Source organism: Hypomesus nipponensis, chromosome 3 (genome assembly GCF_054491055.1).
Source record: "Hypomesus nipponensis isolate SF chromosome 3, ASM5449105v1, whole genome shotgun sequence".
NCBI lineage: Eukaryota > Metazoa > Chordata > Actinopteri > Osmeriformes > Osmeridae > Hypomesus > Hypomesus nipponensis.
In genome coordinates, this window is record NC_140363.1 from 10,027,397 (window position 1) to 10,054,615 (window position 27,219).

Consider the following 27,219-nt stretch of genomic DNA (forward strand, 5'->3'; position numbering starts at 1 on the left):
GACAGTCATAAGTGCATGGTGGAGAACTAGCAGTTCAGCAGTAATCGGTAAGTTAAAATGTGAAATGTACATGACGCAATATACAGTAAGTTAATGCACTTCGGGACATACTTTATGTTACCCTATATCCTACCCCAACTATTTTCTATTCATATTGACTGAATGCAAGCCAACGTTAATTTAGCGAACACTGACGCAGTTAACAAAATGTCCCACAGTGTACATCAACTTAGCCTGTTAACAAAATAGTTAAGTTTCAGGCTAATTATGCAGGGCCGAGGTAATTGATGGAATTAACAGGTGTTGCTGTACTATCAAACCCCTTTTAGAGTGATCTACAACCTGGATGACACGTGTCAAATTGACATTTTATTCTGGTTTTAAGTCTAGCTAGCTTAAGCTTGTTTAGCGGAAGCAACAGAAAAGCATGCTCTCGTGTACAAGTCCACAAGCTACAGTAGGAAGTAGGCGTTATATCTGTTTTCACATTAGCTACTGTGGGTGAGTAGATCCGACTAGAATCAAAGTAAATTGCATCGTATGCATATGTTTTCAAGGGAGCACAAAAAAGGCAGACGTCCAAAATGAATCCGCGAAGCTCTTCCGGCTACAGGGCCAGACATGTCTTTAAGAGGCCGTGGGATGAGGACTCTGATTCAACCTCTGATGACACTTTAGAGACTCCCGTCAAAAAGACCTACAATTCAGGAACTGCCTTCCCAGACAGCGTGTGTGATCCTGTCTCCACTTCGGTTCCCCAAACAATACCACCTCTTGAGAAGAATTCAGTCTTGGATGGGGGATATGACTCTCCATGCCTTAGTGAGGGCGACATGTTGTCAAGCAGTTTATCTCCACGTCATTCACAGGTCTCTGAGAGCCACAAGTTGGATCCTGAGGAGCTCACCCTCGATCTGGGCTTTGACTGTGAAGCTGAGATCATGTACTTGAGTCCTGTCGGAAGAAGAGGCTCTGATGAGCTGAATGACACCTTCAAAGGAAGCTGTCAGAGTTTTAATGATGAAGACTGTCATCAAAAACCCAGTGGGTCTAGTCAAAGTCTTGAACAGGGGCCTGGGTATAGAATGGGCAAAGAAGAGAACAAGGGAGAGCAAGACAAAAAGAAAAAAAATGGCAAAAGTTACCTTTTTATGGCCGGCATTAAGGCCTGTAGAGCAGGAAGAAATATCAGGGGTTCATGCCTTCAGCCCCTCGACACATCCAGCCCTCTGGTTAGCAGGAGAGAGAATATGCCTAGTCCGCTATTCTGTGTAGAGGGTAAGCCCCTACTTACCCCTAAGACCAACAAGAGCCAAGCTGAAGTGTTTGAACAATATGCCTCCTTTACCTTAGAGGACTGTTCTTACAGCTTGTTTGATACGGAAGGCACTGTTGGTGGTCCCAAGAGTGCCACAGTGGCACCTAGGGCCAGAGCAGTTTGTGCTGAGACCAATGCAGGTAAGGGGTGTGGTCTTCCCTCAGTCCAGGACTGTCCAGTCTCTTCTGTAGATAAAAAGGTTACCATGGAGATGAGCAAAAGGATCACCAGATCTATGCAACCACAGGTAAGGATTCTGAACCCCACAGACATATGGCATGTTCAATGTCTTAATTCAAAGAGTTTTCATAATAGAGGCTGTTTTTAAATTCATATACAAATGTTAGCTAAATCCATTATTCTGTTTGTTATCTTTTCAGATTCCATCTCTGGTTCAGGCAAAGTCTGAGAGAGTGACTCCAAGCCTGAAAAGTAACAACAGCAAGCCAGCACTTAACATCACTCAACCCCAACCGAAAGAGATCAAGACAGTTACACCTCAGCAGAAAACTATCCCTGTACAAAACAATTCTGTACAAAAAACTATCCATCCAGGCCAAGATGACCAAAGAGTTGGAAATGTAAACCAACCACCCAACCAAACTACCAATCCAGTACCAAAACAAATTACCGAGCCAATACCAAAACAAATTACCAATCCGGTACCAAACCAAACAGTCAAGCCGGTACAAAAACAACCTATCACAACGGCACAAACTCAGCCTAAAGTCAAACTACCTCCACCTGTACTAGAGGTCAAGGAAACCCAGCCAGCTGTAAACAAAGGAGTCCCAAAGAAAAAAGTAATCCAGAAAAATAGAAGGGTGGATATGCTACCTCCAAGGTATAGTATATTTTGCAGGACTGTAGTTTTTGCCTAATGTCATCCTGTTAATCACCTACAGAGGGAGCAATTGGATCATTCATTTGTCCACAGTCAAATCTCTATCTCAGCGACAACAAAGTGTATGTTCTTTACTGCTTGGCAAAATTAGATCTGTGATTAGAAACTGGCTTAACATTGGTTCCTCCATCACTGTCAGATGAGTTTGGTGGATAGAGGAATGTTGATCTGGAATGTTGGACTAGGAAAGATAGATGTCCAGTCTGCTAGATGGTGGCTATTTTGTCTGTTTCAGGCCAGTGATCAGAGAGGATTACCTGCAGCAGCAGAGGAGGTACTATGTGGGGACAGTCAACCAACATAATGAGGAGAATATGAATGTAGACCAACGTTCAGTAAGAGGTACTGAAAATGATTATTCAACGCATTTCAATGAAGTGCCAAACAATTAAAAAAATTGTCAAATAATCAAAATACAGGCTAAACAGTGCAGAGCACGAGTTTGTGAAGTCTGCATGTGAAAGAGTGTGTTTGTGGTATATGCAGGGCTAATGCAGGAGCTTCTCAACCTGATGGACACATTGGCAGCTCAAGGACCAGGCTTCAATGGCCAGCAATGGCAGCACCCCTCTGACCTCACCTGCAGGTACATACTGAGACTCTAGATGTGTGTCTGACGTGACGTCTGATGTGTGTGTGCTTTTAAAGGTGAGATGCATCCAGTGAATAACTAATTACATATTGCAATATAACTTTTTTTGTCGTTCTGGTTTTAATAGAAATTACCGTTTGGCTTTTGGTAATATCATTCCAAGTTATACTTTGGTACAATGGAAGAACAAGAGCAACTTTCATCACAAACGCTTTGCCAAGGTCCCTCTCTTCTTTGAGAGAAGTCCAATTCCTTAAGCTGGATCATAGAAGAGGAAGAGTGGATATCATCTTTAATCAAAGTTTGCACTTTTTTTTCCTCTTCTGTTCATGTCGTTATGCTTTTTACACTATTTTCAAATCTGTTTCTGCATTGTTTTGAGAAATCAAAAGGATGTTATAATCAAAAGAATGTTATGTATAACTAATAATTTTATAATCAACGGGGAACTAAATTTAATTGACGTTGACATTTCATATTGTTTCAAGTTATTTATCTTGCGAAGTGAAGTTGTTAATGAGAATAAATGTCACATTATGCTTGTTGGCTGTGTAGGTCAAAATTGACTTTTCAGTGTTTGTTCATGTTGGAGACAGCTGCGCACTAAACGTGTTTTCATTGGATTCATTATTTGACTATTATACCATGGTCTGGGTGAATACTCGATTCTGATTGGCTGCAGGGGTGTACATTATATGGTGATAACGGACACCTACTGCGTCATTGCAGAAAAACTGTCTTCACCGTTCTAAATTATTCCGCTGGCTACACAGGAGCCTGTACAAAATATCTTAAATATGTAACCATAAAAACAGTGACGTAGTCAAAGCCTCCATTTACAATATGTGAAAGACTTTAACAAGCAAACTTGTATTTACAACAATGAGTGACTTCAATATTTATTTTAACCTATTTGAAAAATGTTTCTTTTCTGAATGTAGTGTGTAAGTGTCACGTAACCGCTCATCTCACATCCCATTCGCTATTCACTTCGCTAGTCAATCTACTTCAGACAGTCTGCGTCTAGTAGCAACTCTACACATGGCCGATTATTTTCTTCTTAAAAATCTTGATTTTATTTGGGGACAATAACATGGCTTGATAGCTGGCTAGTCTTGTTGTTAAACATACTGTCAAATTATAATCACTGATTGGAGAAAATGTCAACTATGATGCGATCATCTCACATCCATTTGCTATTCAACTCGCTCCACAGGCTGCGGCCATACTGTAGCCCTAGTACTAGTAGTATATGGCCGATATTGTTCGGGAAAATCTTGATATTGATTTTGGGACAGTGACATGGCTGGTTAGCTAGCAAATCTTATTGTCAAACATACTGTAAAATTATATTTACTGTTTGTCAACCGTACACAATGTTATTGGCTTTGAATCCTGCTAGCATAACGTTAGCTTTTGGGCTAATAGCTCAGCCAAAGGAAAGCCGGTGTTGGTTCTATGAGCTGAGCGGACTATAAATATCAGAGTTGGCTAACGTTAAAAAACGTTAGATTTCTATTGCAAAACGCCTTAAAACATAAATTAATGTTTGTAAAAAAAAAAATCGTTGGCAAGTGACCATGGTATAAGCGGGATAATGCCCTTCGAGGTGTCCAATATCATCTGATAACGCACTCCGCGGAAGTAACCGTCCGACGCGCACGTCTCCGCATCGTCCGTTATCAGATGATATTGGACACCTCGTCGGGCATTATCCCTTACTTAAATTTGGATTGTTAGTATGCAAAGTTTCTGTAATAAAATATATGTTGAATTATATCGGTCTCTTTTGATCATCGTTATAGGATGGGACATTTTGTTACATAAATTTAAATAATGTTTTTGAATAATGTATTTCTTTAAAAAGTGTTTGAAAATATGGTATTTATTAAAATGTGCAGTCCGAGTGCTTGTATAGGCCTAGTAGCAGCAGATTGTTAACCGCATTGTTAATTAAACGTCAATGAGAAAGAGCTCGTCCGTGAACCTCTTGACCTCGCATTTTTGCACCTGTGAGTGTTTTTCGATATTCCTCTTGCGGTGGACTACGAAAAAAAAGTCGTAAGTAAAAGCTTCTTCATTCAGAAAGCGCTGTAGATCACATGTATTAACCTGCATTGAAACGCAAGATCAAATAAAGAAAGATAATGTGTTAAACTAATTATCAAAGTAGCTAGCCACATCCCCATGCACTGCACGGGCTTGTAGGTAGTTGCAACATTTTGGGCCCATTTCATTCTGCTGGCTGCAATTCTGCAAATGGTATCTGATTTCATCAACATAATTAGCCTGTACTTTACAATTAACCGTAATGTTGTCAATGACAAATTCCAATTCAACGTCACATCTTCATTTTTCAGGCCAGTCGAGAGGATCCTGACTCTTCTCGTTGCTATTACGTAGAAAGCTAGCTACTTGTAGTTTAAGCTTTGTATGGTTAAGTTATCTGGCCTTGTTATTTGGCGGGATGGAGAATGCTAGGATAGCTAATGGTATGAAAACAATTTTTCATCGACTTGGTGTTGAGAAATCAAGTTATGAAAATGGTAGCCATGGGCACTTGAGACCCCTGTCTGTGTATTCCAGGACGATGGCATCTTGTGGAAATGGTCAGTCTAATGGAACAATAAACCATTTGTGGGAAAATTCAAATCAATTTTGCAACTTCAAAATAGAGATTGTGACCAGTAGTGATTCCACAAGTCATAAAAGGCGACTTGATGACTCTTGCCTTGATGATACTTATGAGACTCCTGCTAAAAAGCTCTGGAAACCACAAAATACTGTGTCCCCAGACCTTGCATGTGTCATAGATTCCTGGAACCCCCTTCCAGAAATACGCCAAGCCTTATCTGGCCCTAAAACTGTGTCATCAGGTGTGAAGAATTTGGTAGTAGACCACGAGGAAGGTAGGACACCAGGTTCAAGGCTTGGCGTAAAGCATGTTAAAAGTGAGCCGTCAGGGGTGTCAGATGGTAGTCAGGGGGGTAGGCTGCCAGGCAGGGTATATCCAAACCCACCAGAGTTGGATCTAGAAAATGTGGCACTGGACCATGGTACTGCCTTTGACTGTGACATTGACGATATCATGTGTCTGAGCCCCATACACAGTGACAGCAGCAGCAATGACAGTATTGATGATTTTATCTCAAGCTGCCAGAGCCTTTATGAATATAGTAATTCTGACAAGAAGGCTGGTGGCCAAAAGCATTCTGTCTTAGATCGAAATTTGCTAATACAGCCCGCTCCAAAGCAGGGTCTGGTAAAACAGAGGGCAGGGGAACAGAAGAGATCTCTCGGTGGCGAGAGCTTTTCTGGGTCCTTTCTGAATGCACTTAGAGAAGAAAAGAAGGATGTGTGCAAGGCAGAGACACCTCTGCGGCCCCTGGCCTTCTCCAGCAGCACTTTGGTCAGTGTGAGAGCGAAGGGGGTGCAGGCGCTGGCTGCTCCTTCACTGTGGGAGGACAGAGTGGAACGGAAGGCTCCCTGTCCCCTGGAACCCAAGAAAGGCCAGGCTGAGGTGTGTCAGCAGTGCCTCTCCTTCAGCCTGGAGGACTCCCTCGATGTCAGTGGGGCCTTGTTGATTCCAGTGGAGGGTGCAGAGCAATGTTTAGACGGAGCCACAGGGGAGGTGTGGAACATAGGAGACCCTTTACTCCAGTCCTCAGTTTGTCACTGTAGCACAGACCCACCCGTAGAAGTGTGTGATGAGAGAAGTGAGGGGAAGAACAAGGGAGGCGTGATTAGTTCAACCCAGGAGTGGCAGGTGGAGGAGGTGGCAGTGGAGACGAGCTTTGAGACTACTTTGCCTCTGCAGGTCCAGGTAAATATATCGGAATCACTTCTTGACACCGAAAATTCTTAAGATTTACTTGTGAATTTGATCAACATTTCCTGTTGATAAAATCTAATGTTTGTCTTCACAACCAAGCAGTTTTATTTTATTGTTTATACCTGTTCAGGTCAGGTCGGTGGTTGTGGTTCCCAACCTCCAGATCAACAATAGCAACAAACCAGCAACTCTTCAGTCTCCACCCAAACAGAATGAGAACGAAAGCTCCCCTCAACCTAGAGAGGTCCAAAAGAAGAGCCATTTTCAACACAAAGAGAGCAACAAAAAAGATAGGAAGGCCACCCTGTCACGGTACTGAACTGTGCATTCATCCAGTCAGTGTGAAGTCCTCTTATCACCTCTAGATAGAACTCTATTGCCATGTCAGCTTTCATTGGATAACTTTGTTGACAAGGCCTTGAATGGTAAAAAGGTCATCTGTCTCTTCAAATATGCCTTTTCCATTTGAGTAATGGGATTTGGTAACTAAATGAATGATACAGCAAGCTGCTTAGCTTGGCTTCAAATATAGTTTCAAGGATTGGCCGTCAGTGGGACACACAAGACGTATCTATATTGTTGGAAGAGGGTGGATGTGTTGTCTGTTCCAGGCCGGTGGTGTTTGACAGTGAGAAGCACTGGCAGCGTGAGAAGAGGGTCTACGTGGACTCAGTCACCCGTCACATGAAGGAGAATGTAGGGGTAGGACAAGGTACTGTGTGAGGATCTCCACTCATGTCAACAGTCCACCCAGGCCTCCTATAGCCCTGAAACCTGATGTGGTTGGAATATGAGAAGTGCTGATTGTGTGTGTGCGTGTGCGTGTGCGCAGGGGTGATGACGGAGCTGCACAACCTGATGGACCATGTAGCACACCAGGGAGCAGGCTTTAATGGGCAGCAATGGCAGCACCCCTCGGACCTCACACGCAGGTACATGTTGTAGTGGACTTGTTTGTGTGTGTGCATTCTGAGGTGAAATGCAGTTAGTGGACGACTGTGAAGACGAGCTGTGACCTTGTTTGCATTTTTGTTGCAGGAATTACAAAGTGCGTTTTGGCAATGGGGTGCTAAAGTTCAGTTTGGACCAATGGAGGTGTCAGAGCCACATAAAGCATCGGCGCTTTGCCACGGTGCCAAAGCTTTTCAAGAGGAATTTAAAAAATTAGGTCAGAGAAAGGCATGGCCAAACTGCTCTTAAGTCGTTTCAAAATGTTTCAAGATGTTTCTATATGTTAGCACTTCTGTCTCTTTTTTTTATGAAGACCCTGGCAAGAGCCTGTTATAAAAAATAAAATAAAAAGAATTGTGAAGAGGCCTGCATTTGCCCAAAATGTATGAGAATGGCAGGACTGGCACAACTGTTCTTATCTTTACTGTTTATTATGTTTGTTTGTTTTTTGCATGCGTGAAATGCTTTTTGGAAGTATATATTATGTTCATGTTGATTGCTGTGTGGCTTGCTAAATTTACAGATTATGTCATTATTATTATTATTATTATTATTATTTCTTTGTTTTGTTATTGTGCTTTTTAAGTCATGCGCCAGTGCCTTCCAATTTTCCAAAATCCAAGATCCGTGTGTCAAGTTCACTTTATGTCTTTCTAATATATTAACCTGGCACATTTAGCTGGTGTTAGATATCTCTGGTCAGACAACTGTTCATGGGACACTCCACCACTCAAGTTAAAAATATTAAACCGTTTTAAAAAGATTGAGTACTTTCTATTAATGGAAGTGAACAGAGCTTCATTTTGAGGCAAAAAACGTACAGTATATGCTTCCTGCAGGTTTTTGGTGGAGTAACTTAAATGTTTTCATTACTATACCTGGAGTTGCATGCACATGCTGTGACATTTGGCTGGCCCCTGTCACAACCTTGCATCTTCCAGTTTGACACCTTTGCTCCAGCTCCTTCTACAGTGCTTGTGGAGTGAACTTCACTTCCTCACGGAACTCGTATATAGTTTAATTAATATTTCAGAACAATGTCCACAGTCCCTATACAGTCGCAGGTCCAGTGCACTCTGTTCAACGCCTTGCAATGCCAGGCGCAAGTTAAGCATAGTGGAAAGAAAGAGGGTCATTCATTATGTAAATACATTTCTTATGTAAGCCTGGAGCTCTTTTAACTGGAAGGGTTTTTTCCAGCCCTGCCCCACAAACCTCAAGAAAACCTCTTGGTAAACAGACCTTAACATTCATTCCTCCTGAAGCTGAAACAGATGCAAATGCTGTATTTTAATTCGGTTTTGAAGTGGAGACAATTCTGGTGTCATCACTGGACAGTGGACACGTGTGTCACCCCCTTTGCACACACAAAGTTTATCCTGAAATTCCAGGATGTGTTTCAGTGTTCTAATGTGCTATGTTCACATGTAGAACTGCAGTGCTGTGTCTGACAGGCCGGCATAAGTGGAACCAAGAGAATGTGTCTGCACTCTCTCCATGTCTGTATTGTCTGACCATGCAGCTGACGCTGCCTCAACTGTGTATGGTATCTGCTAGTGCGGAGTGCAATTAGGTGTGTGTGTGTGGGGGGGGGGCGGCTGTGTATTTTGGAAGTTATGAGCAACTGATATAGCCTAGATCTCACCAGCATGACCCGTGTCCTTTGAGTAATGGAAGCTGTTAAAAGTAAGGCTGTCTCTACAAATCCACTGGATGCCTGTGTCAGCCCAGTCATCCAGAAGCTGTGTGTGTGCGTGCCTCGTGAACACAGGCTGTGAACACAGGCTGTGAAGACTGCTGTGCAAGTGCCTCATGAACACAGGCTGTGAGGACTGCTGTGCAAGTGCCTCGTGAACACAGGCTGTGAGGACTGCTGTGCAAGTGCCTCGTGAACACAGGCTGTGAGGACTGCTGTGCAAGTGCCTCGTGAACACAGGCTGTGAGGACTGCTGTGCAAGTGCCTCGTGAACACAGGCTGTGAGGACTGCTGTGCAAGTGCCTCGTGAACACAGGCTGTGAGGACTGCTGTGCAAGTGCCTCGTGAACACAGGCTGTGAGGACTGCTGTGCACGTGCGTGGGAGACGGGAGCTACAGAAGCTACTATTTAGCATCTGACATCACGTGCATGATCCTCCTAGCAACGTGAACGTTGTTTGTGTTTGTCTAATGCCTTTCTGATGATCTGACTATCAGAGTCCTAAAGCCAGAATGCTCCAGTTGTTACTTTTTCCAAACTGTCCAAATGAGGTGCGATAGGAGAACATCTCACAATGAGTTGTCATCAAGTCACTGAATGCCCAACTTTCTATTTGTTCTCTGTTGGGATTGGTCTTGTATTGACACGTTGGAGAGATCTGTAAATGTAATCTACTGGGGAGTTTGAGCTCATAGCTCTTTGTAAGGCTCCAGTGTGCAAGGCCTGTTGATTTCTGTCTTTGTGAATCTAGGCACGTTTTGGATACAGATTGCTGACTCCACATTAAATTTGGTTGCTTGATATCGTGTTGTTTGGGTATTTATTGACTAGAATGAATCTGTGGGCCTGTCAGAACTCTATGAGAGCAATGAGGGGGGGATATTGCATGTGGTTGGCTGGCGCTTGTTCCTGACAGTTCCGGTGAACATTTTCAGCAATGCATTATTCAAGAAGGGAAAGGAGATGTCTGCGTTCTTAATGTCAAGGCCTAAGTCCCTCCATTTCAAGTCCATCCAAATTCACTTTCAACACATTGACACTTTATCTGAATATCTGAAAGGTAAACGTTACTTGTTTAAACCAAGGTAGCCACACAGTACATTCCTGTCATTCTTAAGTCAACATTTATAGTAAGTGGACCAGAACAGTATTGAGAAGAAAGCAGAAAAGTATTTTGGGAAAATGTTAGATTATTTTATTTTATTAAGCATACACAAGTTAGCATACACCATATTCTTCATAATAGAAATTGTGTAACCTTGTGCATAATAATAGAACCATGCTAGCCCTCTTTAAGCAGTGACTGTTGTATATGTTGAACATTGAATATAAACAAGATGGCATTGATAAAGCATTTCATGTTTTCTTAACCATGCTTTTTTGTAAATCTCTTTACAGTGTTAAACTGTCCACAGTTATGAGGCCTACATCATTACGGATCGCTTTAAATATAAAGAAATACTTCTACTATGGTTCTTTGAATGCCAACAATGATTACCAGTTTGTCTTTACTTTATGTACAGTTCAAAACCAAAATGAATGGTATTATAATCCCATCCCAAGTTTTCTGTTATTTCAAGAGCAAAGCAACTTCTCAGGGAAATCTTGTGAACAACATAAGAAACACGTCCAAAAACCAAATGACTCTCAGCATCATAAAAAGGTAAAACACGACCACATTGGAATGTTGAGTTCTTACAGTCTTTCATATATATTCTTTCTTTTGAGAAGACAAAAGTCAACAAAAACAATGTTCGCTTGCAGCCTAATTGCATTTCATCTGAGTACACCTCCTTGGCATCTCCCCGTAACTGTAGAGGCAGGTGAAGGTATTGTGTCATACTGTACACATTCTAACAGGTGGGGGCCTGCCCAATGACTTTAATCCAGGAAAAAAGAGAAAAGACTGAGATATTGTGGTGTGGCAGAGGGCGGTCTGTACAGATGAAGAGGCCCATGTGGGCTCCACATACTACATGACGTTAGGACAATCTGGCACCTCCTGTAGTTTTGGAACCACTACACAAGCCCCCATGCTTTTTGTGACACCTAAGGCCACTCTCTTTGAACGTGGCACAGGAAGGACAACCTTCTGGAGTCGACCAACAATATGTCACCAACCATGTTTACAAGTCCTACCTGAAGGCTTGGCACTGATCTCTTTTGTGAAAAGTCCCTCATGCGTTGGATGATGATGCCTCCTCAATGCAGATCTGCAACCGTCTGCACGCCACAGAGCAAGCTTAGACACAAGCTTGGCAGCATCACGGAAACATGGTTTACATTAGCCCTACATTTATGCCTGCTCTTAAAACAGCCACATAAAATGCTGTATTTACAGTTGCCACAGAGAACAGCAAACCATAATCCAAAATAATTATAATACACTCAATTAAGAATGAGCTTCATAGATCTAGGCTACAGATACATAAGTACTTCATTACCAATTCCCTTGCACCCTCACTGTACGGTTCTGAGTAAGGGCACGAGTTCCAGGTTGCCGAAACTAAGATTAAAATTGAAATACTAATTGAAAACTTGAAGTGGGTGTATGAAATCCGTTGGGGTTCCATTGAAAGATTTAGCATTAGCAACCTACAGGCATGGCCACAGTTCAAAGAAATTATCCTGGGAGATGATCATCATTATCTGTTACTGAGTCGACAGATGCCTATCGATCGAAGGGAGGGAGGAAGTGAGTTGTGAGTATGGATGGCAGTCGTAAGGACAGATGGGTTCAACCTTCAGCACCAAACTTTTCTAAGAGCTGCTAAGCATTCTGGGTAATGCAGCAGAACAGCGCTTGGAGAACTCACCACTAGAGCTGGTCCTCGGAACAGCCATCCGTTTGTGGTAATCAATCAGATAGGCCTGTTCACCTCTCTCTGCTCTTTCTAGCTCTCTCGCCCTGGCTCCCTTCACCTCCCTCTCTCACTCCCACTGTCTCTACTTAAAACCCGCTCTTGTCCCTGACATGAATCAGCGAGGATTAGAGAAATTGAACCAGAGTTCTTCCACTCTTTCTCATTAAAGGTGGAAGTGGAGCGGGAGAGAGGGAGTGATAAAAGCCATTGCATTAGTCATTGTTCAGCCCACACCCAGCCCCTCCATAACCTGTTTCCCCCCATCTTCACTGCCTTTATCTCTCTTTTCCTTTCTCTTTCTCCCACACCCAAGGTTAATTGTCAGCACAGAGTATGGTCTGTACAAGAAGTGGTAGAAATAGCAGGTGTATGTCTATGGTTTTGCACAGTAAGACATGGAAAGGTGAAAGCGCGAATGGATGTGATTAGTAAAACGGCATATCCATTCAGTCTACTGAACAAAATGTCCATTGATCCCTTGGATTTGATCATAGAGGGTGAATCATCACTGGATCATTCTCCATATTTTCGGTTTGTAAGGACGGGATAGAAAACAACTTGCTTCAACTTCCACAGTCTTTTTAAAGCCATCACCCCCCCATACAAACAGCTACAGTACAACATTAGAATGTTACAGACTTGTAGAACGTTGAAAGCAGAGCAGAGCAGTGAAATCTAAATGCATGTTTTTCAAATGAAAGGACTTTTATAGTGCCCTTCGCCATAAATACAAAACTGACACCTTCAACTAAAGACACATTTCTTCCATCTACTGGCATTCCTGCAAACCAACTAATAAGAAGATATAAAAACCTATGTACACATTGATCTGCCTAAGAGTTTTTCAAACAGCATCCATACATTCAGTTATATCCATCAAACCTTCTAATTAAGAGACTTGAGAAACACGTTTTCATGTTTGTTCTTAATCACTTGACCATGGTTGGTCACAGATAACATAGTCTTCACACCCCACAGAATGTTAAAATAATGAAACGGTTACAAATCGGGCTTTTGTTGTTCCATCCTATTAACTGAAATGGAAGTTTAAGGTATTTTAAGGCAGTACTATTTGAATAAGCCCTCAAACACATTCTTCCTTTTCTTTTTTTCACGTCATCCCACTTTGTCCTGGTCCACCTTAAGGGGTTAGTGGGTGGGCTGATTGGCCCATAGTGGTACTGAACAGTAGTCCATAACACTGTCCACTTCTGTCATGTGTCAATGGTACGTGAGCCCTCAGGCTGTCACAAGTTGATGATGTCAGATGGGACTGTTGCAAAGGGATTCATGGTGCGGAGATACATTAAAAGCAACCTGTCACATAGACAGTATACGTTATGAATGTTCAGGACAGCAACAATGACGCTTAAAAAGAGGCTTGTATTTAACTTAACGTGCCCACAATCCTCCCTGCCTCTTCACCTGTTTGAAGGGTAAGAAATGTGGCGTGTGCAAGCCTGAGCCAAGCATGCTGGGATATGGAGTTTCGGTCGACAGCTACGGGCACTGTCCTCCAGGTGCTCCTTTAGTTTGTGAGACACCTCCCTCACCCCACCCATCCCTTCACTCCACTGAGGACTGTTATTGCTGACACAGGAGAGGCCTGGATAGCCCTTCCATAAAGACTGAGTCCAGTTCTCCCTAGATATGAGTCAGGCCTCTCACAAAGAGTCCATCGGGGGTCGTCGGAGGGGAAGTGTCGTCTATTTTAGATACACAACGGTACAGCGTCACGCCTTTCAAAGTGTGATGGTGAACACGAGTCAACTGAGGAAAAGTATACGCGTCTAGAATTTTTTTCTTTCAAAGTGGTGTATCATGTGTAGGCTATGACTGCATGTACTGTAACACATATCAGTGTAGAAGATCACAAACAGGAGAAAGGGAAGTCGTCTATTTGTAAGGGATCAGTGGATGTAAAAAGGAACATACACAAATATACAAATTAAGGTTCTACATCATTAAGAGCACCGTCTAGGTACCAGATTCATCCGTCAAGTGTTCCTCATCTTTCCCGCTGTCAGAGTTAACAAACTTTGATTCTCAGAGGAATAAAGTCTCCCGCTCCACTGGTGTCTGTCTGGTGTCATCTTTTGATCCCTCTGTGCTGTTCCTGCCACCACCGCGCCTCACACCCTCCTAAATTAGCCTCCCGCTATCTGGATTCCCCCGAGACGGAACCCAGCGCTCGGAATGAAAACAATTCTCGGGGGATGTCGAGAGATTTTTTTGCCGCAGGAAGAAAGAAACTAAGGGAGAGATCTATAAAATGGATACCTTTGCACTTAGAGACCTACACTACCTCAGGGTTCTCTTTTTCAAACCGCGAGCGATAAAGAGAAAAATAGTACGACGAAGTGACAGGCAGTGAAAACACAATATCCACAGTGTACATGACAGCTATAACATGACCCAAGTAGCTATGTGGAAAGGCGAGTTTCCACTCTAAGCTGACAGCAAAACAATCATATGAGGAAGATAGGGGGAAAGAACCAAGGTCGTGGTGGTCCTGACGGAGGTGGAGCAGGTGGGAGTTCATTAAAACAGACAACTGTCATCAGTGCTCCAGTCTCAACCACGCGCACACTTCCTCGCGGCGTGTTTCTGTTCATGGCTAACACGCTGAGAGAGAGGAAGGGGTCTCTGACCCTGGTTGTCTGTATCCCCCCAGCCTGCATCAACTCTGGCTGGGCCTGTGTGGCCCTTCTCTACCTCCGTAGCCTGCTGGCAGTGATTAGGCTGGTGGAAGATGCAGGCAGGTAGAAACCTCAGACACTGTATCTCCAACACTGTCACTTGTCCTTTGCCAGGCACCAGAGAGTCTGGGATGCCAGGCTCCAAGCTGGGCACTGTGCCAAAGGACTGGTGCTGGGCACAGTTAGGTGGCAGCAATACCCACAGTCCCAGCTTCATCCTGACAAACAGATGGGCATGAAGCGGGCCTTTAGCTTAGCTTTGTTTGAGCAGACACTCAGTTTTTGAAAGTTTTTGAAAAAGGATTTCGAGTTTGGTGTTCTGGGTGTCACACCTCGATGATGTTGACAGATGGCGTCCTGTTGTTGTTGTTGTTGTTCCTGGGGTTCCTGGCGTCCTGGGGTACAGAGAGAAGTAAACGGCAGGGGTGAGAAAGATGGAGGGTAGCTTAGAACACTGGGAAAAGGTGTCATTCTGTTATGAGCATGGAATGCCTGAACAGAGTGGAGCCATGGTCTTTCACAGAGGTCTGGTGTGAAAAAAAAGAGGGGAAGGCGAGTTTGTATATGTATGTGTGGGTGTGTGCGTGTGGAGGGAGGAGGAGGAAGAGGGGGGGGGGGGTTGTCAGTGTGTTTCTCAACGGTGGAGTTAAAAGCAGTGCTTGATTTGAAGATCTGAAGTCTGGCTGACGGATTGATCAGAGCACATGAACATGAAGCCATGCTTCTCGTGAACGTTCTGGGACTCATCAGTATATTTTCTAACATTACAGCCGACTGTGGTCTCCGAGGAAGCATGTTCACACAAGCTGGGCTTGATGCAGAAAAACGGAATGAAGCATCAAAGTAAAGTAGACACAGCCCAGATGAATGGAGGTGGGAGTCAAAAGGTTTGCGGGGACGATTCACCTTCCCAGCATCGGTGAGGGGGCCCAGGGGGAGGAGGAGAGGAGGAGGAGGGGTGGGGTTATACCTTACTGCGCAACAGCCCCCCTGTTGGGTGCTCGGGAGTACTGCATTCTGAGGACGTCTTGGCTTTGTCCTTGTTGTTGTTGGGCTCGTTGTCTTTGATGATGTCGTACTGACGGCAGAAGAGGGCGATCACACCTGAGCGAGGAGGAAGAGACAGGCAGAGAGAGAGAGAGAGGTTGGGAGGGATAGAGAATGAGATATGGGCTAAAACACTTTACTGTGGCGGTTTGCATAAACACAAAAACAGCTTGCCCTGCTAGCGTAGCCTTTCTAACTATGTTTCGTCCGAAACAGCTCATTTCTACTGTTTAAACTGGTAACAAGGTGGCACGGGTGGCATTCTAACCTTGGTACAGTCCATCCCTCACCTGCCCACATGATGAGCACCACCACAATGATGATGAGCTCCCCCGCTCTCAGCTGAGTGGTCTGGCCCACCTCCTCCATGGTCACTTCGTCTGGCGGGACAAGAGCAGCTCTGTGAGTTCATCACCATGGCAACGTGCTGTTCAAAATCATTTTTAGTAGCATGTGCAGGGATGCATGAATTACTGTTTAGGTAATTTGCCACAGTGGCTCTCTTAGAGCTGTCTTTTGACAAGAATTCAAACCACTTACCCGGTCCACCCTCCACCCAGTCTAATGTCTGTTCCGATCAGACCACCACTTTAGCCCTCTAAACATCAGGTATTGCTCAATATCAGGAAAAACCTGTCATTTATAAAGGACATTTTTGACAGGGCTGAATTTGAGTGTTTCTACTGTAAGCACAAGATGCACAGTTGGCCAGATTCTTGCTCCAGTATCTGGATGTCTTCCCCCTTTATGCTATTTCTGTCACTTTCACTCCACTTGAGCTAGATGATCTCTCCATCACTCCCCGATCCCAGCCTGGGACTCTCTGTTAGCTTCAGACAGGCGTGCTCTACCATACTGCAAGGCCGAGAGAGAGAGGGCGGAAGACAGACAGAGAGAGAGAGAGAGACACCACAGCCCATGAGCAAGCCTCCTTCAATGATATCCTTGCTGTTTTGTGACAGCAGAACAGGGAGGCACATACCCCAATTAGGGCCTGACCGTGTGAAAGGCTGTGGGTGTTGGAGGACTGAGCTTGAAGAGGGGAATGAAGAGAATATTTAAGTCCAGGGCCTGGCCAACCTGGATTCTCTGAGGAAGAAGGGGGGGGATGAGGAGAATAGTAAAACATAAATGCCTGGATCTGTGTTCCCTTGAACAAAGTCACTACACATGAACTGAGCTGTGCAAAAACAACTTTTCTTGTTTTGTTATTGTGAATTCAGGCCGTCGCCTCCTTCTAAAGTTCATCTCGGCATAGCAAACTGCCACTGCTGTGGTGTGTGCGTAGACCAAACAGAGGGAGTCAGAGGCTGACATTCTGAAGGGCCTGGGCCTCTCCACGCTTCGGCTGGCTTCAGTGCTCAACAATTCAGCCAATCGATTGGCCCCTGTGCCTTGGTATTAACAAATCAAAGAGGACCCAGCCGTAGGCTCCTGACACTGTTGCTGGCCAGCCTCCCTGGGGCTAATTGGTCAAGTTTAATGTCACTGACACGCAGGGTCCAATACCGTGGTGAGGTGTGGACACCTGAGGGGAAAGGGGGGCTGGTTGCATGTGGAGAGAGGTGGTGAAAAGTCAGCATAGCCTCATGCAAGAACTGAGCATAGAAACACCATTGACCATCTCTTTAGTGAAAGGTCACTGTATTTACACTATTGTTGACACTCTGTACCTGTACTAATGGTCAGTGGGATTAATAACTGGTATTTGCATCTAATATGTTTCTTGTTGGTTCTATCCAGCAAAAAAATCGTACTTAGAGACAGAACAGAGAGAAAAGGGACACATTGCTTGAAACTCAAGAGCATCTTAGGAACACCACAGGTGTACCAAAGTTAACACAACATTTTAGTGCCCAAAATGTTATGAAAATTCAAAAATGTCTCATTTATTTGGTGTGTTCAGATTCCCTATACGGACAAATAACCTTTTAACAATCAGATTCATTGAACAACAGAGAGAACAGCAGGAACACAATAGGAGGGGGTTAAAAAACAAAGCTACTTAAAGTACTGTACGTTTGGTTACTAGTTTTTTCCTTTTCCCTCCATGTGAATAACTTGTGATGTTCTGTGAAAAAGTATCTACAGGTATGTGTGTGTATGTGTGTGTATGTGTATGTGTGTATGCGTGTGTGTGTGTGTGTAAGCGTATGCGTGCATCTGTCTCCAGGCAATCAGTTAGACAAGGGAGAATGATTGTGTTTGTGTTTTAAACTCTGACATGATGTCTCAATCAGCCGTCTCACTGCTTCCTTTCTCTCTTTTTTCCCCTCCCTCTGGTTCACGCTCATCTCTCTTTCTTCCTGGCTTTCCCCCTCACTGAGACATGTCAGATTCTGTCATTCAGTTTCATGGTCTGTTTGGAGAAAACTTTCTTTGAACATCTCTCTCTGTCTTTGATCTGGCACCTGATTGGGCCTGTGGTGAACAAAGAAAGGAATACATGTCTCATCTCTTCTGTCTCTCTCTGATGATCTTTATCTTGTCTCTCTTTCTTGTCTTTCTTCTGTATTTCTGTCTTCTGCTTTTCTCCTTTCTCTCTCTCTGTCTCTCTCTTTCTTTCTCTTAAACTACCCTTTTGCTCTTGTTTTGCCTCTTTATGTCTCTCTTTCCCCCCCTCTCTCTTTCCCCCTCTCCCTCTCTCTATACTCAGTGTGATATGGAGCAGAACAGAGATCCAAAGCAGGGTAGGCAGGCTAGCTTATTTTCCTCTCCCTTCTCAGGGCAGCAGCCATGCTGCCTGTCACCAAAAAAGACAATGGGCCAACCCAGCTATACTAGCAGCCATACCACCCACCAGTGTTGTAGTACTCGAGACCGGTGTTGGTCTCGAAACCACTTTTTGAAGGTCTCGGTCTTGTCTCGGACAAAGTGGACTCTGGATTTTTTTTCAAGACCACAACTGTGGGAGTATCACTAAATTGCCTGTGCATTGTTTAATTTATTTGTTAATATCATTAGTCAATGGATGTAACACATCACGCTTCAAAGGCAACCAATAACTTCACTCATTTCTAATATGAAATTACCCATCACCCCTCGCACCCCAATTGTGAATGAGGAAGATATATGAAACAGGGGCTGTCTGAAGATGTTGGCCAAATCAGCTATAATCAGATGTGGTTACCTGAACCACAAAGAGAATAGCGTTCAAAAGAAAACACACAGTCGTGTGTAAATTCTTCAGAGATGCTTATTGAGCCGGCTGGGACTCAGCCTACATCAAACCTTTACCGGCATTTAGAAAGAAAACAAAAAAGGAAAGCTAAGCCAGGGAGACGCTAGCAAAGCTCTACCTAATGTTTGCATCTGTCTCTGTACCAAAACTCTCAGAAATCTCTTCCCCCTTTACACGAGATTTAGCGAGTATTAGCTTCCTATGTAATGTTATAATGTATGTTTCAGGGTGCTAGTTTCAGTTGCTTGCCAGATTTAGTTTGTGAAAATGAGCCAGTTACATTACATCCTTGTTAACTCAAAAACAAGGCTTCTTAGCACCATGTGCCATAAGCACATGGCACTACTTTAAGACTGCTGATTTGTAGTTCATGTACACAGTTACAGATCAAATCTAATCTTTTTACCTAGTCAAACCCTACTGCTTGTGTTTTGAGTGGTCCGGTCTTGGCCCGGCCTTGGTCTTGGTCTTGACTCGGTCTCGAGACACTCTGGTCTTGTTCATGACTTGGTCTCGGTTTAGGTGGTCTTTACTACAGCACTGCCACCCACCGTCACTGCTGTGTGTGTTTGTGTGTGGGAGTGATGCAGTTTTGAGGGAATGGCGAAAAGTGAGTCAGGAGGTGTCTGAATCCCTTCGAGAGGCCTGCAGCTGTGGCATCTTTCAAGCCTCAACTATCAACTTGACTGAAACTGAAACTGTTTAGAAATCACAGAGAAATACAGAGAGAAGAGAAGAAAGGCAGAGAGTGAGTGGAGGTAGAGAGAGGAAGTAGACAGGGAATAAAGGTAGAGGGAACATGGCGGAGAGGAGGAAAAGAGAGGAGGTAGAGGAGGGCAGGTAGAGAGAGAGAGGAGGTAGGGAGCAGGAAATAAGGTGCAGAGAGGGAAAGGGAGGGAGAGGAGGTGGAGAAAGGGAGAGGAGGGGGAGAGAGGGAGAGGAGGTGGAGAGAGAGGAATGTGAGGGCTGTAGAATGGGGTGACTGGAGCTGAGTCATGCATGGCTACTGCAGCCATCTATCATGGTCTGCCCAACACGAGGAAACAAACACTTGTCTCAGACACACAAGTAATCTGATCTCAGCCCAGCCATCTCTTACTTTCTCTCTCTCTCTCTCTCTCTCTCTCTCTCTCTCTCTCTCTCTCTATCTCTCTCTCTCTCTCTCTTTCTTTCTTTCTCTTTCTCTTTCTCTTTCTCTCTCTCTCTCTCTTTTATTTTCTCTAACATGCTCTCTCTCTTTTACTCTCTCTAACATGTTCTCTCTCTCTCTCTCTCTCTCTCTCTCTCTCACTCTCTCTCTTACTCTCTTTCTCTCTCACGGGGAGGGAAATGTCTCACCCCCCCATTGATGATGCTAGAATCTGGGTCTGGAAGCTGAGCCAAAGGTGAAGGCTGTTGTCTGCACACTGTAATTCTGTGTTCCCAGCTAGTAATACTATCCAGACAGGTGCATTTATTCTATTGTTTTAAATGTTGTGAGCTTACAGTGCTTCTGTTGTCTACACAGCCTGATGGGGTTGTCTGGAAGACGTTTATTTATCTGAACCAACTTGAAAGTAATAAAAGTGAGCCTGTGTTTCTGGCTGTCTTGCTGGCTGTCTGGCTGTCTGCCTGCCTGGTGGTGTCTGTCTGCCTGCCTGTCTGTCTGCCTGTCTGGCTGTCTGCCTGGCCGTGTCTGGCTGTCTGGCTGCCTGTCTGTGTCTGTCTGCCTGCCTGCCTGCCTGCCTGCCTGTCTGTCTGTCTGTCTGTCTGTCTGTCTGTCTGTCTGCCTGGTTGTGTCTGGCTGGCTGTCTGGCTGCCTATCTGTCTGTTTGTCTGGCTGTCAGGCTGCCTGCCTGCCTGTGTCTGGCTGCCTGTCTGTCTGTCTGTCTGTCTGTCTGCGTGGCTGTGTCTGTCTGCCTGTCTGTCTGCCTGTCTATCTGTTGGTCTTTGCCTATATCTGCCTATTTGTCTGTCTGTCTGACTATATGCCTATTTGTCTGTCTGTCCTAAACTTACCCTCCACAGCAGCTAAGCAGTGTACTGTGTTCCCAGACTACCAGCAGACCATGTGGTGAGAGAGAGATAATGAGAGAGAAAAGACAAAGAGGGAGAAAAAGAAAGAAACAGAGAGGGAATGTTCTGGAGCAAGTGAAGGGGTTACAGTGGGGAGCATGCCAAAACCAGATTGATTTAGCATCCTTGCTGCAGGCCTGAATATCTCATCCCAACGCTGACAGATATGTCCCCTCAGCTCCCAGCTGACAGGCCATTAAGCAAGAGTTGGGGTCGAGGGGCAGGGGCAGGGGGGATGAGGACAGTAGGGATATCAACACACCATGAAGTGTACCCCAAAGGTATTTTATTCATGATTCTGTTGTGAAACTTAATTTCACGCCTGGTGTCTCCATTGATTTTTACGGCCCTGGACAAAATCAGTCAATAGAACAGTACAGCAGTATGCCATACTTCAAGAGTGAAAAAAGTGAATTGCTGTGTGTATGTGTATGTGTATTTACAGTATACTGTATATTTTCAGTGTACATTATAGTATGTATAAACTGTGTCAATAGTTGTGTGTTGTCTGTTTCTCAATTTCTCACTAAGTGTACATTTTCAGCTGCGCTGTACACTGTAAATATATTTGTGTGCGTGTCTGTGTGTGTGTCTTTCTCTAATGTGTTACCTTTACTCTTGGAGGCCAGAGTCTTGGCCTCCTTGGGCGTGCGGAAGCGCAGGGGTTCGCTGAGCGGACTGGGCCCACTCATGCTGATGGACTGCACGTGCACAATGTAATCGGTCTCCTCCTCCAAGTCCCATAATGCACAGGAGCGCGTGGTGGTGTTGACTTCCTGGATGAAGCGCAGCATGCGCACGTCCTTCTTCTGTTTTGAAGAGAGAAAGGAGGAATCATTGGACAGTTTGTAAAATCTATTTTGACAAATGTATTGATAGATAATCTTTGATCGGACCTGTTAGTCTAAACAGTTCATAGACCATATGGATGGTAAGCACAACTACTTTGTGTCCTGGTAGAAAGGTCAAATCCTTAATTAAAAGTCTCAGGATTTTTCTGATACCATGACAAGGCACTGGACAGGTGTTCCACACTGACCGTCGCGCTAGCACCACACCTGCCAACCTGTATCACGTCGTAGGACCACAAAGTGTGCGTGTCACTATGAGTGTGCGTGGTTTCTGGGACAATTCAATGTACTCTGTTGGGACGCCAACACAACGTGTCTTTCTGTCGGAAGGAAATAAAATCACTCTCCCCCTCTACACGGCTGTCTTCAACTTTTGTTGTTGCCGCGGAAACGGGTGTTCCACCGGGAACCTCCCGGCAACACAACTTCCTGTGACACCTTCCGTGACACAAGCAAGCGCCAGCAAAGGGATTCGGCAGAGAGACGATGGGTAACAACTGATGACAGCTACTAATGAATTGCCTGTAAGCGTATCTACAGTATGGGTGTGTTTGTGTGTGTGTGTGTGTGTGTGTGTGTGTGTGTGTGTGTGTGTATGGTGCATGCGTTGGTGCGTGTGCGCCTACCTGCTGTGTGATGGCGAAGCCGATGACTGGGTCCCCCTCGGGGATGTCCCATGTCACCACGGCAGTGTTGCCCTTCAGATCCCCGATGGTCACATTGACAGGAGCTGCCAAGCTGTCTAAAACACAGAGAGAGGGGGAGAGAGAGAGAGAGAGAGAGAGAGAGAGAGAGAGAGAGAGAGAGAGAGAGAGAGAGAGAGAGAGAGAGAGAGAGAGAGAGAGAGAGAGAGAGAAATGTTATCCTACCATGCACCACATTTTACCACTATCCCCAAAACAACTCAATCAACATTACCTTCCCCCAAAAGCCATTTTCAAACACAACTGTGTCCTGAAACAAGTGCAAGCATTGGCTTCCCATCACGGCATGTTGTAAATGGATGAAGTGAATGTCCACAGGTAGCTAGCAGGTAGCAACATGGCGTCCAAGTCTAACGTGGGCCAGACTCTCTCTCTCTCGGGGTGTCTGGCAGGACTGCAGTATAGTGCTACAGCAGCCCACAGCAAAGCCAGACACACAGTTGATTTAAGATCATTAAATAAGCCTGGCTCCTCACAAATTTCCCTGTGGGAGGGAATTTGTTAATATCATTATTTAGAAAGATTCTGACAAATGACAACTTAACTTATAACTGCAACTTAATAAAAAGCGTAAGACTTTTAGGAATACATTTAGGAAAGGTATCGCATTTAACACCAGCAGTAGACATTCTAGTGGACTGGCGCAGAGTGCGAATTATACAATGACAATCGGACAAAGTTCTTCTCCAAGGCATAAAGTAATATTTACGATTTATGACAGGTAAGAACGATCTATAAATGTATCAACCCCTCCGACCTGTTGTTTTTCCCTCTTTTGGGGGGTGTCCAAGTCTTAATTAGGGGTTGTCAAACCCCCCAAAGCCCCCGTTATTTGAACCCTGGACTGGCGTTCAGCTTCAAATGTGTTTTAGTCACTGTTTTAGTTGCCTACTTGCTGTGGGTCGCTGTTGAGGGCTATGATTTGGGCAGTTACCACATAAACTACCTACGCTTCAGTTAAATTAGAAGTCACAGGGCATGTGATCACACAGTAATGATTAGTTTCCCTCTGTCATTAATTTTTGTGATTATTTTCATGTGGGTGAACAGGTGTGTGTGGTTGCAGCACATGCATTTGGCTGTGTGTGCATACAGGTGTGTGTGCTGTGAGACTCAGCTGTTACCTGGGGTGAGATTCAGTAATTATGTATTTTCCATCCTCTTTTCTGCAGCCCCTTGAGCTGTGATTAGATGAGCCACACACACACTCTCTCTCCCCCTCTCTCTCTCTCTCTCTCTCTCTCTCTCTCTCTCTCTCTCTCTCTCTCTCTCTCTCTCTCTCTCTCTCTCTCTCTCTCTCTCTCTCTCTCTCTCTCTCACACTCTCTAAGATACACACACAAACACACACAGACAGCTGATTACAGATCAAACTCCAACATGTTAATAAACTTGTGATGCATTATGGATGAGAGGCTCCAAACTAGGTCAAGGAAGTGGGCAACCACTGTATATTACTGTTTGTGTGTGCGTGTGTGATTGAATATGTGTGCTCTCTGTAAAAACATATTAACATTCAATCAGGAGTAAGCATTTTAATAAGAATCACTGACAACTGAAGCATAATTATCAAAACCTGGATGTCCTTTCCACCCTCTCCACCCTCCCTACCCTCTCCACCTTCCCCACCCTCACTACCCTCACCACCCTCCCTACCCTCTCCACCCTCACTACCCTCTCCACCCTCTCCACCCTCACTACCCTCTCCACCCTCTCCACCCTCACTACCCTCACCATCCTCCCTACCCTCTCCACCCTCACTACCCTCTCCACCCTCTCCACCCTCCCCACCCTCACTACCCTCTCCACCCTCCCTACCCTCACCACCCTCCCCACCCTCACTACCCTCACCACCCTCCCTACCCTCTCCACCCTCACTACCCTCTCCACCCTCCCTACCCTCTCCACCCTCCCCACCCTCACTACCCTCTCCACCCTCCCCTACCCTCTCCACCCTCCCCACCCTCCCTATCCTCTCCACACTCACTACCCTCTCCACCCTCACTACCCTCTCCACCCTCACTACCCTCACCACCCTCCCTACCCTCACCACCCTCCCTACCCTCTCCACCCTCACTACCCTCTCCACCCTCCCTACCCTCTCCACCTTCCCCACCCTCACTACCCTCACCACCCTCCCTACCCTCTCCACCCTCACTACCCTCTCCACCCTCTCCACCCTCACTACCCTCTCCACCCTCTCCACCCTCACTACCCTCACCACCCTCCCCACCCTCACTACCCTCACCACCCTCCCTACCCTCTCCACCCTCACTACCCTCTCCACCCTCCCTACCCTCTCCACCCTCCCCACCCTCACTACCCTCTCCACCCTCCCCTACCCTCTCCACCCTCCCCACCCTCCCTATCCTCTCCACACTCACTACCCTCTCCACCCTCACTACCCTCTCCACCCTCACTACCCTCACCACCCTCCCTACCCTCACCACCCTCCCTACCCTCTCCACCCTCACTACCCTCTCCACCCTCCCTACCCTCTCCACCCTCACCACCCTCCCTACCCTCTCCACTCTCACTACCCTCACACAGAATTAGGAACACTGCAGAGAAAACATGAAAGCCACATCAGCCATGCTGCACGGCTATCTGAGGAAGTCACAGCCCGAATCCTTCCAACTCCAGCCTACCCCCTTTTCCTCTTGGAGATAACACATGGTCTGACGTGATTTCATACTTTCAGTCGTGCTTTCTACACAGCTGCACCCAAACTAATATCAAATAGTAGATTTCTTCAAGGAAGGGAAGGCTGCATCTCTAAAGAATGCTAACACTGCCGATATCTGGAGTTTCCCTCTAGGCCTTACAGTAGAACATATCATATTTGGCATGTGGGAGGATTGATGCCCATGATGAGACATGAAGATTGAGAAAGATGGATTGAGTAGAGAGTAGACAGCCCCTATGATGTGGATCATCCCTGATGGATTCTGCTATTAAGGGGGTGCACAAATGCATCCAGTAAGTTATCGAGTGTGTTAACATTCAGTGTGACGCCTACAAATCATGGACCCAATTGTCGGGACGATGAAAGGCAGAGGCGAGGAGACACATGCACGCACGCCCACAGAAACGCACGCACGCCCAAAGACATGCACTCACCACACGCACCCCATGTTTCCTTTTGCTACTTCCCTTGGTTATTGTTGCCTGCCTGCTGTTGACGTGTTTGACAAATGCGATGGCTAACGACAGCTGACAGGCGGATGCGCCGCGGAGCTCTTGATCCTCCTGCCGTCAGCACAGGTGGTAGTCCTCGATATCCGAAGTGACTTTTTGTTGGTTTTTGAGCACGTCTCCTGTTAGCATGTTTGGGTTGGTTGTTTGTTTGAGGTTTCGGGGGAAAAGCCGCGGGGGAGAGCACTGCGGGTGGGGCGGGAGGTGGCATCGCCGTGGAGTGTGTGTGACAAATCAGACTCATTATCTCTTTATTAATCATGTGTGCTGGTCCTTGCGCCCTCCAGGGACTGATTCGGGCGACAGAAACGGGCGCTAGCGCTAGCTGTAGCTCACTGATCTGCAAACACTGTGTGACAGCTAGCATTTAGCTCACTCTGCCGTAGGGGATACATTCATTTCTGTGACTGTGACACAAATCACTTCTTAGTGTAGACACACACATACAAACACAAACATACAAATACACACACACACACACACACACACACAGAAAAACACCACAATCACAGACTCTCATTCCCAAAGCCCCACTGTCACCTCTTGGGACAGCATACAAATGGCTACTACACACTCAGATACACATAGATACACACACATACACACACACACAAACACACATGCACACACAGATTACTGAAACCAGTCTTGAAGCTTTGAACTCCATGTGAGCTACAGTCTGTAAAGCAACCCCAAACTCCTCACTGTCTGACATCATTAACCTCTAAGCAAAGTGTTTTACTTCCAGACCTGCTCCCTGGTTACTGGCCTGTCCTTCACTGTGCCTCCTTTCCTGGGTCTGACTGAATGCTTCTCAGCAGTGTCTCTGCCTGGGGACAGCGGCCGTGACGGCCAGTCCTAATATATCCCCATGATGAGGTGTGAGTGCTGTCTAATGAAACAGCCGACAGATGTCTCCAAATAGTCTCCTGCTCGCTGCTGAGACCACACTGACAGAGACGGGGGTGACTTTGAGCCAGGACTCTGTCCCCTGGTGAGGGTGTGGTGTGTGTTAGAGTGTGTGTGAGTGTGTGATTTAGTAGGCGGAAGAGTTTGTGTGTGTGTGTGTATGTTTGTGAGTGTGATTTAGTGGTAGGAGAGAGAGTGTGTGTGTGTGTTTATATGTGTGTGTGATTTAGTAGGAGGAAGGGTTTGTGTGTGCGCGTGTTTTCATGTAGCCTATGTGTGTGTTATAAGCTGTCAACGATGTTCCTTTGTTAGTGCAGTGATCAGAGTGACAACCAGTTGTCTGGCCTATGCTGGGTGGTGTCTTAAGGTGACAAGTGTGACAGCTCGCTAACATCTCCCTCCATTAGAGAGCACTGTGGAA

General features: G+C 45.4%; 3 protein-coding genes across 4 annotated transcripts; 2 read left to right on the forward strand and 1 right to left on the reverse strand.

Annotated features, from left to right (window-relative positions):
• Nucleotides 1-551: 551 nt before the first annotated feature.
• Nucleotides 552-4,591, forward strand: LOC146299725 (uncharacterized; the record flags this gene model as incomplete). Its single annotated transcript, XM_084675401.1, has 5 exons — nucleotides 552-1,565; nucleotides 1,699-2,162; nucleotides 2,458-2,564; nucleotides 2,709-2,808; nucleotides 2,942-4,591. Coding segments are annotated over 5 exons (1,815 nt in total), but the record flags the coding sequence as incomplete, so codon positions are not given.
• Nucleotides 4,592-4,727: 136 nt separating this feature from the next.
• LOC146299726 (uncharacterized) lies at nucleotides 4,728-8,358 on the forward strand. Of its 2 annotated transcripts, none has more exons than XM_084675399.1 (6): nucleotides 4,728-4,875; nucleotides 5,175-6,637; nucleotides 6,777-6,958; nucleotides 7,258-7,358; nucleotides 7,479-7,578; nucleotides 7,685-8,358. In XM_084675399.1, exons 2-6 carry the CDS (start codon nucleotides 5,282-5,284, stop codon nucleotides 7,812-7,814), a joined length of 1,869 nt encoding a protein of 622 aa, XP_084531525.1. In that variant the 5' UTR covers nucleotides 4,728-4,875; nucleotides 5,175-5,281; the 3' UTR covers nucleotides 7,815-8,358. The 2 variants fall into 2 exon arrangements, with proteins under 2 accessions (XP_084531525.1, XP_084531526.1); XM_084675400.1 differs by lacking the exon at nucleotides 4,728-4,875 and adding an exon at nucleotides 4,909-5,076.
• Nucleotides 8,359-15,183: 6,825 nt separating this feature from the next.
• On the reverse strand, nucleotides 15,184-22,638 carry fndc5a (fibronectin type III domain containing 5a). The gene is made up of 5 exons (XM_084683281.1): nucleotides 22,618-22,638; nucleotides 21,751-21,949; nucleotides 16,195-16,284; nucleotides 15,828-15,961; nucleotides 15,184-15,252 (listed from the first exon to the last, which is right to left on the reverse strand). Exons 2-5 carry the CDS (start codon nucleotides 21,932-21,934, stop codon nucleotides 15,184-15,186), a joined length of 477 nt encoding a protein of 158 aa, XP_084539407.1. The 5' UTR covers nucleotides 21,935-21,949; nucleotides 22,618-22,638.
• Between the last annotated feature and the right edge of the window lie 4,581 nt (nucleotides 22,639-27,219).

Excerpts from the sequence above, each read along its gene's own strand:
- LOC146299726 (XM_084675399.1), top strand. The coding sequence starts at position 5,282 with ATGGAGAATGCTAGGATAGCTAATGGTATGAAAACAATTTTTCATCGA. Across the intron at positions 6,638-6,776 it reads CTTTGCCTCTGCAGGTCCAG|GTCAGGTCGGTGGTTGTGGT; the intron begins GTAAATATATCG and ends ATACCTGTTCAG. Across the intron at positions 7,359-7,478 it reads GAATGTAGGGGTAGGACAAG|GGGTGATGACGGAGCTGCAC; the intron begins GTACTGTGTGAG and ends GCGTGTGCGCAG.
- fndc5a (XM_084683281.1), bottom strand. The coding sequence starts at position 21,934 with ATGCTGCGCTTCATCCAGGAAGTCAACACCACCACGCGCTCCTGTGCA. Across the intron at positions 15,962-16,194 it reads GGTGCTCATCATGTGGGCAG|GTGTGATCGCCCTCTTCTGC; the intron begins GTGAGGGATGGA and ends CTCCTCGCTCAG. Across the intron at positions 15,253-15,827 it reads GGGGGCTGTTGCGCAGTAAG|GACGCCAGGAACCCCAGGAA; the intron begins GTATAACCCCAC and ends TCTGTACCCCAG.